Below are 14,312 nucleotides of genomic sequence, written 5' to 3'. Positions count from 1 at the left end.
CTACAGGTATATTAAGGGTAAAAGGGTGGCGAGGGAGACAATAGGTCACCTTAAAGATCAGTATGGCCGTCTGTGTTTGGAGCCAAAGGAAATGAGTGAGATTTTTAATTAATATTTCTCTTTAGTTTTGACTGTGGATATAATGATAGAAGCTAAGGAAATTGGGGAAATGAGTGGTGATGTCTTGGACCACATCCGAGTTAGCATGGAGGAGGTATTGGAGGACTTAAACTGCATTAAGGAGGATAAATCTCCAGAGCCTGACCTCACGCATTATTGGACCTTGTGGGAAGCTGGAGAGGAAATTGCTGAGGCCCTTGCAGAGACTTTTGCTTCATTCCTGGCTACAGGTGAGGTTCCGGAGGACTGGAGAGTGGCTCATAAGAACATAAGAAATAGGAGCAGGAGGAGGCCATCTAGCCTGTCGAGCCTGCTCCGCCATTCAATAAGATCATGGCTGATCTGGCCGTGGACTCAGATCCACTTACCTGCCTTTTCCCCATAATGCTTAATTCTCTAACAATGCAAACATCTATTTAAATGTATCTTAAATATATTTAATGAAGTATTCTCCACTGCTTCCCTGGGCAGAGAATTCCAGAGATTCACTATTCTCTGGGAAAAGCAGTTTCTCCTCATCTCTGTCCTGAATCTTGAAGCTATGCCCCCAAGTTCTAGTCTCACCTAATAGTGGAAACAACTTTGCTTCCTCTATCTGATCTATCCCTTTCATAATTTTGTATGTTTCTGTAAGATCCCCTCTTATTCTTCTAAATTCCAATTGAGTATAGTCCCAGGTGTTTCAATCTCTCCCCAGAGGCTAATCCCCTCATCTCTGGGATCAACCAGGTGAACCTCCTCTGCACTCTCTCCAAAGCCAATATATCTGACCTCAAGTAAAGGAGTCAGAATTGCATGCAGTGTTCCAAGTGTGGCCTCACCAGCGCCCTGTTCAGTTGCAGCATAACCTCTCTGCTCTTAGATTCAATCCCTCCAGCAATGAAGGCCAGCATTCCATTTGCCTTATCGATAACTTGTTGTGCCTGCAAACCAACCTTTTGCAATTCAAGCACAAGCACTCCCAAGTCCCTTTGCATAAAAGAATGCTGCAGTCTTTCACCATTTAAAAAATAATCTGATCTTCTATTTTTCCTTCCAAAGTTTATGACCTCACATTTACCAATATTGTACTCCATCTCCCAGACCCTTGCTCATTCATTTAACCTATCGATACCTCTCTGCAGACTCTCCGCATCCTCTGTACAATTTGCTTTTCCACTCAATTTTGTCTCATCAGCAAACTTAGGTACACGACACTCGCTCCCCTCTTCCAAATCGTTAATGTATATTGTGAATAGCTGTGGGCCCAGCACCGACCCCTGCAGCACCCCACTCACACTGATTGCCAATCGGAGAAACACCCATTTGGGACCATTGTTTAAGAAGGGTGACAAAAATAAGTGAGGAAACTACAGGCCAGTGATTCTGATATCGGTTATGGGAGGGGATTCTCCCTGATTACTGATAAATTACTGGAGAGGATTCTGAGGGACAGGATTTACCAACATTTGGAGAGACCGGGTCTGATTCAGGACAGTCAGCATGGCTTTGTGCGTGGGAAATCGTGTGTGACCAATCTCTTGGAGTTCCTTGAGGAAGTAACCAAGAGGGTAGATGAGGGTAGGGCAGTGGATGTTTTCTCTATAGTCTTTAGCAAGACCTTTGACAAGGTCCCTCGTGGCAGGTCAGACTAGGAGGTTAAATCGCATGGGATTCAGGGGACGATTAATAACTGTGTCAGTGGCAGGATGGAGTGATGGTCGAGGGTTGTTTATTCGACTGGAGGCCTGTGTCTCGTAGTGCACATCAGGGGTCGGTGCTGGGACCTTAGTTTGTCATCTATATCAACAATTTGGATGTGAATGTACAAGGCATGGTCAGTAAGTTTGTGGATGATACGAAAATAGGTGGTGTTGTAGATAATGTGGAAAGAATGTTAAGAAAAATCACAGGGGCATCTTGATCAGCTTGGTCTGTGGGCTGAGGACTGGCAAATGGCTTTCAACCAGATAAATGTGAGGTTTTGCATTTTGGGAGATCAAACGAGGGTAGGACTTCCACAGTGAATGGTTGGGCCCTGGCGAGTGTTTTGGAACCGAGGGAACTCGGACTGCAAGTGCACAGTTCACTGAAAGCAGCATCATAAGTAGATAGTGTGGTGAAGAAAGCATTTGGCATGCTGGCCTCCGTCAGTCAGTGCACCGAGGATAGGAGTAGGGAAGTTATGATGCAGTTAAAGAGACATTGGTAAGGACACACTTGGAATATTGTGTGCATTTTACGTCACCCTGTTACAGGGAAGATGTTATTAAACTGTGAAAGGTGCAGAAAAGATGTACCAGGATGTTACCTGGACTTGGGAGCCTGAGTTGCAAGGAGAGTTTGTGTGGACTGGGACTTTATTTCCTGGAACGTAGGGGATTGTGGGGTAACCTGACAGAGGTACATGAGGGGCAGAAACAGGGGGAAAGTGTGAGGAACGGAGTTGACGACATAATATTGCTCTGTTTCTATTGAGAAATTTTAGTCCAGTTTTTCTTTTCTGTTTCTTTTGGGTTTTTTTGAATTTTTTTTAGCTTAGTTTTGTTTGATATATTGTTTATAATTTTTCTTATTGTTTTGGGGATTTTTTTTTCTTTTATATTTTATAATAAATCTTTTTCTGTGTGCGTGTCTGTGTGCGTGTGTGCGCGTCTGTGCATGTCTGTGTGTGCGCATCTGTGTGTGTGTGTGTGTGCATGTCTGTGTGTGTGTATGTCTGTGTGATAGAGCAGGAAAGAGAGAGAGAGATAACCTGTGACTCCTTCTAGGCTTCCCAGCTAGATGCAGAGATGATGTTTCCAGTAACTGGGGTGTCCAGAAGGAGGGGTCACAGTGAGAGCACGGCCATTCAGATGAGAATAAATGTATTTACCCAGTGGGTAATGAACCTGTAGAGCTCACAACCCAAGAGGGCCGTGGACGTTCAGTCACTGCCTCCCTCTTCCTCACTTTATGTGGACGTTCAGACACTGCCCCTTCCTCACTTCCACTCAGCCTCACCTGGACCTCTCTCAACCTTGATCCTCCCCGTCCCTGTATCTCCCTCCTTCAGGGTTTCCCTGCCCCTTCGCCTCTGCCCCACTTCCTCAGAGCTCTCACCAACACCCTTCCATGTGTTGCATCCTGCTTACTATTTGGCCCCTTCCTGTGATCCCTGCCTGGAGCTCAGCTGCTCCTAGAGTCAGCCAGACGCCTCTCAGACCCACCACGTTCAGTTCCCTGGCCAAGCAGCTGAGCGGGATCTTCAGGAGCCCGAGACCCAGGTGGGCGACGGGAACCCCTTGGAGGTTGAGCCTGCTGACCAGCTGCCAGACTGTCCTTCTCACTCACTTCTCTGAGCCTCAGCATTACTCCTTTCCCTCTTTACTCCCACCTCCCTGCACCCCAACCCAAGTCCCTCCCGCCCACTCACACTCCAGCCCTTGTGAGCCCTCCTGTGAGCCAAAAGGCCGCACCATGGAGCAAAGGGTCAACAGTCAGTCAAACATGATGGAAACAGGCCCTTTGGCCTGACTTGTCCGTGCAGACTGTCCCAGCTTGCCCAGCCAGCTGGTCCCACCTGTCCGCGTTTGGCCCATGGCCCTCTAAACCTCTCCTTTCCATGTACTTATATAGATGGCTTTTAAATGTTACTCATGTGCCTGCCTCAACCACGATTTCTGGTAGCTCATTCCAAACACGCACCACCTTTTCTGTGGCGAAGCTGCCCCGATGTCCCTTTTAAATCTTGTCCCTGCTCTTAAACCTCTGCCCTCTTGTTTTTAGCCCCCTCTCCCTGGGAAATAGCCTGTGCACTTTCTTTTTTTTCTTTTTCAATCTTTTTATTAGTTTTCAAATTAATACATTAATATATCAATGTTTCTACATGTAATACAAAGAGATCAGGAGAACAGTCATGACATGGATAATCATAAAGAACAATAAAGTATATAAAAAAATCTGTAGATCCAACGATCAGTTAGTGAATGAATATAATATAACAGCATAAAGGTAAATGCCTGAGCCTGTGTGTGTGTGTGTGTGTGTGTGTGTGTGTGTGTGTGTGTGTGTGTGTGTGTATGTCTGTGTAATAGAGGGGGAAAGAGAGAGAGAGATAACCTGTGACTCCTTCTGGGCTTCCCAGCTAGATGCAGGGATGATGTTTCCGGTAACTGGGGTGTCCAGAAGAAGGGGTCACAGTGAGAGGACGGCCATTCAGATGAGAATAAATGTGTTCACCCAGTGGGTAATGAACCTGTAGAGCTCACAACCCAAGAGGGCTGTGGGCGTTCAGACACTGAGGACGTTCAAGAGAGACACGGGTAGATTTTTGGATAAGAGGGGGAATCAGTGGAAATGGCATCAGCACAGGGATGTGGCCTTGATCTTATTTAATGGGAGAGCAGGTGTGAGGGGCTGAATGGCCTCTTCTTGCTTCTATTCCTGATGTTCTTCAGAGCAGTGGACAGACTGAACCAAGAGAGGACAGAAGGGGCTGGGGAATAAATAGAGGTGTGGAGCAGGAGGGGGAAAAGGTGGTTAAATATAAATAATTTAAACTTTCAGGCAAACAACTTTGATAATAAAATATTGGGATCTGGAGGCAAATGACGTTGTGAGGTGTCGGATGGACTGGGATTACTCAGACACGGCTGCAGGAAAACTTCCTGACCTCACCCCTGTACAGCTCTGCTCCGATGTAAAGTCCTGCTCTTCCTTATTCAACTCAGAGACAGACAGCACAGACACAGGCCTGTGGCCTAACTCGTCCCTGCCAACCAGGATGTCTTCCTGGGTAAGTCCCATTCGTCTGCATTTGGCCTATATCCCTCCAAACTGAACCAAATGTCTTTAAATGCTGTAATTATACTCGTCTGTACCATATCTTCTGGCAGCTCGTTTCATATACCCACCACTCTCTATGTGGAAAAACTTGCCCCTCAAGTCCCCCTTAAATCCTTCTGCTCTCACCTAAAACCCTGGGAAAGAGACTGTGACCATCCACATTATCCACGCCACTCGTGACGTCACAAACGTCAACACAGTCACCCCTCAGCCTTCTGTGCTCCAGGGAAAACACTAAGCCAATCCAGTCTCTCCTCAACTCAAGCCCTTTAGTCCCACCAACATTGTTGTGAACCTTTTCTGCACCTTTTCCAGCTGAAGGACATCCTTTCTTCAGCGAGGTGACCAGAACTGCATCAATACTCTCAGTGTGGTCTCAGCCAGCTGCAGCATGACAAACCAACTCACGCACTTAATGCCCCGACCGATGAAGGAAAGGGTGCCATCAGCCTTCTTCACCACTTTGTCGACCTGTGTCTCCAGTCTTGGAACCATGTCCGTGTTCCCCTGGGTATCTCTGTTCTACGACGCTCCCCAGGGCCCTGCCATTCACTGTGAATTTCCTGCCCTGGTTTAACTTCACAAGACGCATCACTACACACTTGACTGTGTTGAATTCCTCTGCCATTCCTTTGTCCACGTCCCCAGTTGATCTCGATCCTGTTGTAACGTTAGACAACCTTCCTCACTGTCCACCACACCACCAATGTTGGTGTCATCTGCTCACCATGCCACCCACTTTCTCATACAAATCATTCAGAGAGATGTGTAGACATAAGAACACAAAATAAGTAGTATGATGTGATTTATTATTTGATAATCTTACAAATATAATTTCAGCAAGACATCTGTTCAAATCCACTTGCAATCAACGCCAACAGAATGTTTACCTTCCGATTTGTATTTTTATTCCCAGTAGAACAGACTGTGTCCAAATAAAACACACTCACAGCCCATTATTTAAACTGGCTGCTGTTGCAATAGTTTGATTTCCGTATCTGGATCCAGAGCAAGCCCTGCACACAGAACACAGAACATCGAACATCACACTGGGTAGACCACGCATTCCTCACTGAGGTGACTGATTTCCCATTTGGGTGAGGCTGAGTGACAGATTCTTTATGACTATTTTGTTTTTGAGATATACAGCATGGAAACAGGCCCTTCGGCCTGACTCGTCCATGCCGACCAGGCCTACCTGTACCGATATCCATGTCCCTGTCCAAATATCTTTTCAATGTTGTAATTGTACCTGCCGCTACCAACTCCTCCTTGTGTGTGAAATAGTTTCCCCCCAGTTCCCCTTTAAATTTTTGCCCTCTTGCTTCGCATCTGCAAACCAATTAACCAAGCCCCCGGCATTCTCATCCAAATGGTTGATATAAATGACAAACAACGGTGGACCCAGCACTTGATCCCTGCGGCGCAGCACTGGTCCAGGCCTCAGTCTAAAAACCTGCCCCCTACTCCCATTGCCTGCCTCATGCCACCAAGCCAATTTTGCATCCGATTTTGTATCCACAGGGGAGTGTTTGGCTCTCTGGGTGGAGGGAAAGGGGGTAAAAGGGCGGGTGTGGCCTCTCCTGCGGTTGCACGGGAAGGCGCCATGGGAAGGGAGTGAGCGTCGGTGAAGAGAGAAGAGAGGATCAGAGCATCACGGAGGGAATGTTCCCTTCGCAATGCCGAGAGCGGAGAGCTGGGCCGATGTGTCTGACGGTGAGAACACCTGAGAGGTGTCAGAGATTATGGAAGGCGATGTACTGAGTGCGGAATCTGGTGGAGACACGAGAGACTGCAGATGCCAGAATGTGGAGCAACAAACAAAACGCTGGAAGAACTCAGCAGGTCCGGCAGCATCTGTGGGGAGAGAAGCGGAGTTCGCTTTCCACGTCGGTGGCGTCTCACTGGATTAATTCCAAGCTGCCTGACCGGCTGCGTATTTCAATCGTTTTCTGGTGCTTTCTTCGATTTTCCAGCTTTTGCTTTTTTTTCCTGAAATGAATCCGGTGTTCTGCTGTAACGTAAAAATTCACGGTAGTTGGTTCATCGTTGTTCGTGCCCTGAATTCCGAGAAACCGTCAATGCAATTTATGGATGTGAGGAAGTTCAGTTCATTGCAGTTCCGCTTTCAACCAGACGGTGGGGATGGCGAGCGGCCCAAAGATCTGTGCAGTTTCACGGCGCAGGATCCCCACCTGCTGCTGGGAACCGGTACTGCAGGAGGAGCAGGAACACAAAACGCTGCAACTCTCCGCTGGGACATTTATTGTTGACGGAATGTGGGCATCGCCAGCCAGAACTCCCAGAGGGGAAAGGAAACAACAGGAGAAACGTCAACTGTCCATTTCCCTCCGCATCGGCTGCCTGACCTGCTGAGTTCCTCCAGCATTTTGTTGCTCCAGATTCCAGAACCTGCAGTCTCTCGTGTCTCCAGCTCGCTGTCCCTCCTTTCCCCTCACCACCATGGGTTGCGTTCCTGTCCACAGGTCGGTGAAGGCCTGGAACATCGGAATTGTTCATTTTTTCTGCTCCAGGTTCCCTTTCCCCGGGTAGCTGTCCTCACTGGTTATTTAATCGGCTGTTCCCTCATCGTCGTTGGGTCCAAATCTCGCGGCCCCGCAGCACAGTAGGAGCTCCTTCAACACACGGACTGCAGCGGATGAAGTAGCAAATCTTCACCTTCGATGGGCAGTAAATGCTGGACTTGCTGGCGATGTCCACATTCCCTCAACAATATTGTCGTCAGCCTGTCCCAGCCCAGACAGCATTTTCTGTTCCTGCTCGTCCTGCAGTACCGGTTGCCAGCAGCAGGTGGGGATCCTGCGCCGTGAAATTGCACAGATTTTTGGGGAGCCCGCCATCCCCATCTCCTGGTTGAAAGCGGAACTGCGATGAACAGAATTTTCACACATCCATCAGCTGGATTGACTGTTTCCCTGAATTCAGGAGCAAAAATACATTGCTGGAAGAAATCAGCGGGTCATTCTGCGGGACGGTCGACGTTTCGGGTCGAGACTCTGGATCAGGACTCTGCATTTTTGACCCACTGAGGTCTGCCAGCAGTTTTTTTTTCTCCACAATCCTCCATCAGCGGTCTGTTGTATCTCCCTGAATTCAGGGCATTATTGGTATTGGTTTATTATTGTCACTTGTACCGAGGTTCAGTGAAAAACATGGCTTGCAAACAATTTTACAGGTCAATTCATTACACAGTGCACTGAGGTAGTACAGGGTAAAACATAAACAAAATACAGAGGAAAATATCACAGCTGCAGGGAAGTGTATTGCAGGTAGACACTAAGGTGCAAGGACATAACAAGGCAGATTGCGTGGTCAAGAGTCCTTCTCATCGTATACGGGAACCGTTCAATAGTCTTGAAACCGTGGGATAGAAGCTGTCCATGAGCCTGGTTTTATGTGCCCTCAGGCTCCTGTATCTTCTACCTGATGGGAGAGGGGAGAAGAGAGAATGACCCGGGTTGTGGGGTCTTTGATTATGTTGGCTACTTCACCAAGGCAGCAAGATGTATGGACAGAGTGCATGAAGGGGAGGCTGGTTTCCATGATGCACTGGGCTGTGTCCACAACACTCTGCAGTTTCTTGCAGCCCCAGGCAGAGCAGTTGCCATACCAAGCTGTGATGCATCCAGATAGGAGGCTTTCTGTTGTGCATCAATAAAAATTGGAGAGGATCGATGGAGACACACCAAATTTCTTTAAACTCCTGAGGAAGTAGAGGAGCTGCTGAGCTTTCTTGTTCATAGCGTCTACGTGGTTGGACCAGGACAAGCTACTGGTGATGTTGACTCCAAGGAACTTGAAGCTCTCAACCTCAGCACCATTGATGTAGACAGGTGCATGGACACTGACCCCTCTCCTGAAGTCAATGACCATCTATTCATGAGCAACGATGAACCAAATGCTGTATTTTTTCCAGAATGGTGGAACATCAGATTCATTTCAGTAAAAGTAGATGTTGGAAAATTAAATAAAATGAACAGAAAATGCTTGAAGTCCGCAGCTGGTCAGGCAGCGTTGGGATCAGTTCCGTCAGACGTCACCGACGTGGACCGCTCACTCCTTTTCTATCCACAGATCCTGCCCGACCTGCTGCGTGTTTCCAGCATTTCCTCTTTTCACAACAGATTCATTTCCTTTGGAAAAGATTTCATAAAAAATCAGTGCAAAACCGAATTATTGGTTCCATGTGGGAAGCAGTTGGGATCCAGGCTCTGCCGGCCTCTCTAGGATATGTGGAACGTTCCTTGTTTCAGTCACAGCCAGACCCCTCCCTCACCTTTTTCTCAGGTACATCATGTCTGTATCGGTGCTGCTTCCTGCTCTCGTTCACCACTTCAACCTTCCAGAACACTCCCGTTCGGTCCACTGAGGTCATGAAGGTTGACAGCGTCAAGTCCCTGGCAGTGAACATCACCAATAGCCTGTCCTGGTCAAATCACGTAGATGCCACAGCCAAGAAAGCTCACCAGGGCCTCTACTTCCTCATGAGGCTAACGAAATTCGGTATGACCCCTTTGACACTCACCAACATTTATTGATGAACCACAGAAAGCATCCTATCTGGATGCATCACGGATTGGTACAGCAACTGCTCTGCTCAGGAACGTAAGAAACAGCAGACAGTTGTGGACACAGCCCAGCACGTCACGGAAACCAGCCTCCCCTCCTTGGACTCTTGTCTTTACCTCTCGCTGCCTTGGCGAAGTGCCAACATAATCAAAGACCCCACACACCCAGGTCATTCTCTATTCTCTCCTCTTCCATCAGGCAGAAGATACAGGAGCCTGAGGGCGCAAACCACCAGCTTCTGTTCCACTGTGATAAGACTATTGAACTGTTCCCTTAAACAATGAAATGCACACTGACCCCACGATCTACCTTGTGACCTTGCAGCTTATTTTCTACCTGCACTGCAGTTTCTCTGTAGCTGTGATACTTTACTCTGTACTGTTATTGTTTTTACCTGTACTACCTCAATGCACTCTGTACTATCATCAATGTAACTGCACTGTGTAATGAATTGATCTGCACGATCGGTACAAGTGACAATAATAAACTAATACCAATAACCGGGGGAACTGAGCCTCCAACTGCTGTCACTTTGATTCCCCATCCCGCTCTCAGGCTGAATTCTGCCTTTGGTCTCCTGCACTTTTCCAACGAGTCTCCACAAAGCTCGGGGAACAGCGCCTCATCTTCTGACTGGGCAAGTTACAGCCCTCGGGGGTCGACACTGAATTGAGACAGATGATTGTATCTCACACTCCCAGCATTCAGCTTTCTTTCTCTCACTTCTGGTCATTTCCAATTTCACCCCCTCCCTCCTATTGACAACTCCCCCCGTCACAACTTTACCTCCTTTCTAGTCAAGAGCACCTTAGATCCAGTGGACTTTAGGACCCGGGGGAGCCGCCGCCCGCGGCTCAATCTTTGTATTTTCACAGAAGTATTTCTGTTCCGCTGCCGGATGCAGTTAACGCGTTAAAATTAATGGGTCGACAGTTCTAATGTCAATTCGTGTTTATTTCACTCTCCCCACATTTATATTTACACTGACTTCCTCCTGACACCGGTCCCGGGACCCGACCCGGTTACAGACCCGGAGCGGAACCGGAGCAGATTCTCAGCCACTGGTTTTCATCCCAAGTCCCGAAGAAAGGATAAAGTTTCTCCGTGAATTTATTCCCAGTGAAGGTGTGGAGATGGGACTTGGTGTCCGCGCTGTAAAATGAAACTGTCCCGGACCCGTAACTGAGATAAACTCCCACCCTCCCGGGGATGGGACCGGCAGGGAGACGGGATGGAGGGGAGGTGTTCACATAAAGACCGTGACCATCCTGCCCGATGCTCCAGAATCCGTTCTCCGGGATCAGTCCGACCCATCTCTTCCTCTCCACAGACTCTGCGGCGACTCCCAAACTCCAGCCCCGACTCCCCGCCACCTCCACCTCCCAGTAATGTCTCCCCGATGTGAATCCCTCCGATCCCAGCACAGAGTACCAGACTGTGAACCTCTTCCCGGTGTCGGGGAGACTCCTCCGGGTCCGGGTCCATCTCACCCCCTTCCGATCCTCAGACACCTCGAGCCACGGACCCGCCGTTCCCACATCCAGGGTGACGGAGACTGGGGGGAGAAGCAGAGAATTAGAGAGTCCCCGGGGGTTGGGGGGGAGACTCGGGCAGCGCGGACCCGGCACCGGGGGAGAGGCCGCTCGGCCGCAGGCTCAGTCGGGCGGCTGACACAAAACTTTCCCGGGGATTCACTCAAATATACCGGATGGACAACAAACTTCTTCCCGGGGTTTTCTCCGGGTCGGAGCGGGGAGTTTCACACACAAAACGCTGCAGGAACTCAGCGGGTCAGGCAGCGTCTGTGGAGGGGAAATAAACAGTCGACGTTTCGGGCCGAGACCCTTCATCAGGACTGGAAAGGGAGGGGAGAAGCCGGAATAAATGGGTGGGGGAGGGGGAGCTGCTGGCGGGTGATCGGTGAGTCCAGGTGAGGGGGGAAGGGAGGTGGGTGGGGAGGGGGAAGTGGGAATGATGTGAGAAGCTGGGAGGTGACCGGCTGAAGAGGCAAAGGGCTGAAGAAGGTGGAATCCGATCGGAGAGGACAGTGGACCATGGAATAAAGGGAAGGAGGTGGGGAACCAGAGGGAGGAAGGTGTGGGTGAGGGGCAGGTCGTGGGGGCGGGGCAGGGGAAAGAGAAGGAGTAATGGGGCCAGAGGGAGAAGGGAAATCAAAGGACGGGGGTAGAGGGGAGTGGTTACCGCAAGTTAGAGAAATCGACGTTGTTGCTGTCAGGTTGGAGACGGCCAAGGCGGAATATGAAGTGTTCCTCTGATCTGCGTCTGTCCTCAACGTGGCAGCAGAGGAGGCCGTGGACAGACATGTCAGTGTGGGAATGGGAAGTGGAATCGAAATGTCTGGTCACCGGGAGATCCTGACTGTTCCGGCGGACGGAGCGAAGGTGTTCGACGAAGCGATCCCTCAATCTGCGACGGGTCTCACCGATGGAGAGGAGGCCGCACCGGGAGCACCAGATACAATAAACGACCCCGATGGATTCACATGTGAAGCGCTGCCTCACCCGGAATGACTGTTCAGGGCCCTGAATGGTGGTGAGGGAGGAGGTGTAGGGGCAGGTGTAACATTTGGGACGGTTGCAGGGATAAGTGCTTGGAGGGGGATCAGTGGGGAGGGACGAGCGGACAGGGGAGTCGCAGAGAGAGCGATCCTTAAGGTAAGTGGAGAGGCGAGGGGAGGGGATGATGCGCCTGGTGGTGGGATCCTGTTGGGAGATGGCGGAGGTTGCGGAGAATGATCTGTTGGAAGCAGAGGCTCATGGGGTGTTCGGTGAGGACAAGGGGAACCCTGTCCCTGTTATATCGGGGGAGGGGGGTGAGTTGGTGGATGGGGTGAGGGCAGACGTGCAGGAAATGGAGGAGATGCGGGTGAGGGCTGCGTTGATGGTGGTGAAGGGGAAACACCATTTTCTGAGGGTGGAGACTGTGGGTGGGGATGGAGAGGTGGGGCGTGGTGACGAGAGCTCTTGCTGGGAAGTGGTGGAGACTGAGGCAGATGGCAGGGGAGGCGATTGGGCTGAGTGGTTCCCGGAGAAAAAGAGGAATCAGAGAGCTGCCCAGCGCCAAAAGAGGCTCTTCAGCCCAACCCAAATTTCTAACTGAACGAGTCCCATTTACCTGCATTTGGCCCATTATCACATTAAACCCTTCCTACCCATGTACGTCCAAATGTCTTTGAAAACTTTGTAGCTGTACCCACCTCTACAGCTTCCTCTGGCAGCCTCCTGCCCGCCAGGGAAACAAGTCGCAGCTGATCCAGTCTCACCTTATAACCCAAGCTCTCCAGTCCTCGGAAATCTGTTCTGCACCCTCTCCAGTTCAATGACGTTCTTCCGACAGCAGGAGAACCAGAACTGTACACAGGGCTCCGAATGAGGCCTGACCAACTTCTTGTCCAGTTGTAACGTGTTGTCCCAGCTCCTGTACTCAATACTCTGACCGAAGAAGGCAAGCGTGCTAAATGCCTTCTTCACCACCCTGTCTAACTGTGTCGCCAATTTCAAGGAACTATGTACCTGCGCCCCGCGGTCTCTCTGTTCTGCAACACCCTCCAGGGCCCTCCCAATTGCTGTGTAAATCCTGCCCTGCTTTGTCTTCCCAAAATGCAAAACCCCACATTTCTCTGAATTAAACTCCATCTACCATTCCTCAGCCCACTGGCCCAGTTGATCAAGATCCTGTTGTAATCTTCGATAACCCTCTTCACTGTCCACTATAGCACCAATTTTAATCTCATCCACAAACTTATGAACCACAAATTAAATGGTGAACAGCAGTGGACCCAGCACACCTGCAGCACACCGCTGGTCACAGGCCTCAGGCCAACAGTCAGAAAAACAACCCTCCACCACAACCCACTGTCTCTGACCACCAAGCCAATTTTGAATCCAATTGGCCAGCTCACCCTGGATCCCATGTGATCTAACTTTCCGGACTCGCCTACCATGTGGTACCTTTTCAAAGGCCTTGCTAAAGTCCATGTAGACAACGTCTACTGCACGTCCTTCATCCATCTTCTTGCTCACATCTTCAAAAAGCTCAACCAAATTCACGAAGCAGGATTTCCCATGCAGAGAGCCACGCTGACTATCCCTAATCAGTCCTTGCCTTTCCCACTGCACGTAGATCCCGTCTCTCAGAATCCCCTCCATTACCGTCCCCACCACCGATGTTAGGCTGACCGCTCTGTACTTCCCAGGCTTTTCCTTGCAGCCTTTCTTCAATAAAGGCACAACATGAGTCACCCTCCCGTCTTCTGGCATCTCACCCGGAGATATCGATGATACAAATATCTCCACAAGGGACTCTGCAATTTCTTCCTGAGCTTCCCACAATGTCCGAGGATATACTTGATCAGGCCCTGGGGATTTATCTACCTTTCCACATTTGAAGACCTCCAGCACCTCCTCCTCTGTAATGTGGTATTAAATGAGGTGGATAATCTTTTGTAACATTGGAGAATTGGGGGCTCTGTGGAACGGGCACAGAAGAGGCCTGGGGCAGAGAACTGATGAGATGCAAGGTTTGGAAGGATTTGGGCCCAATGCAGACACATGGGACCAGCTCAGGTGGGCACCTTGGTCGGCATGGATGAATTGGGCCGAAGGGCCTGTTTCCATGCTGTATCGCTCTGTGACTCTATGACATTCCAGTCCTCATAGGTCGGGGTTCAGAATCTAGCAGTTGGGACGTCCTGTTGCAACTTTACAAAACACTGGTTATGTCACACCCGGTGTATTGTGTCCAGTTCTCCTCGTCACACTGTGGGAAGGATGTGA

At 49.7% G+C, this 14,312-nt stretch overlaps 1 protein-coding gene across 1 annotated transcript in view; it reads right to left on the bottom strand.

Moving 5' to 3' along the window:
• Positions 1–14,312, bottom strand: part of LOC127585816 (uncharacterized) — a 73,677-nt gene that overhangs the window by 45,368 nt on the left and 13,997 nt on the right. The window contains exons 6-8 of the mRNA XM_052043513.1: positions 10,541–11,071; positions 9,224–9,312; positions 7,722–7,812 (exon numbers count right to left, since the gene is read on the bottom strand). Of these exons, the coding sequence (XP_051899473.1) occupies positions 7,722–7,812; positions 9,224–9,312; positions 10,541–11,071 (711 nt within the window). The remainder of the gene's footprint in view (positions 1–7,721; positions 7,813–9,223; positions 9,313–10,540; positions 11,072–14,312) is intronic.

This window comes from Pristis pectinata, chromosome 34, assembly GCF_009764475.1.
Source record: "Pristis pectinata isolate sPriPec2 chromosome 34, sPriPec2.1.pri, whole genome shotgun sequence".
NCBI classification, from domain to species: Eukaryota; Metazoa; Chordata; class Chondrichthyes; order Rhinopristiformes; family Pristidae; genus Pristis; species Pristis pectinata.
This window is presented reverse-complemented; position numbering and strand designations above follow the sequence as displayed.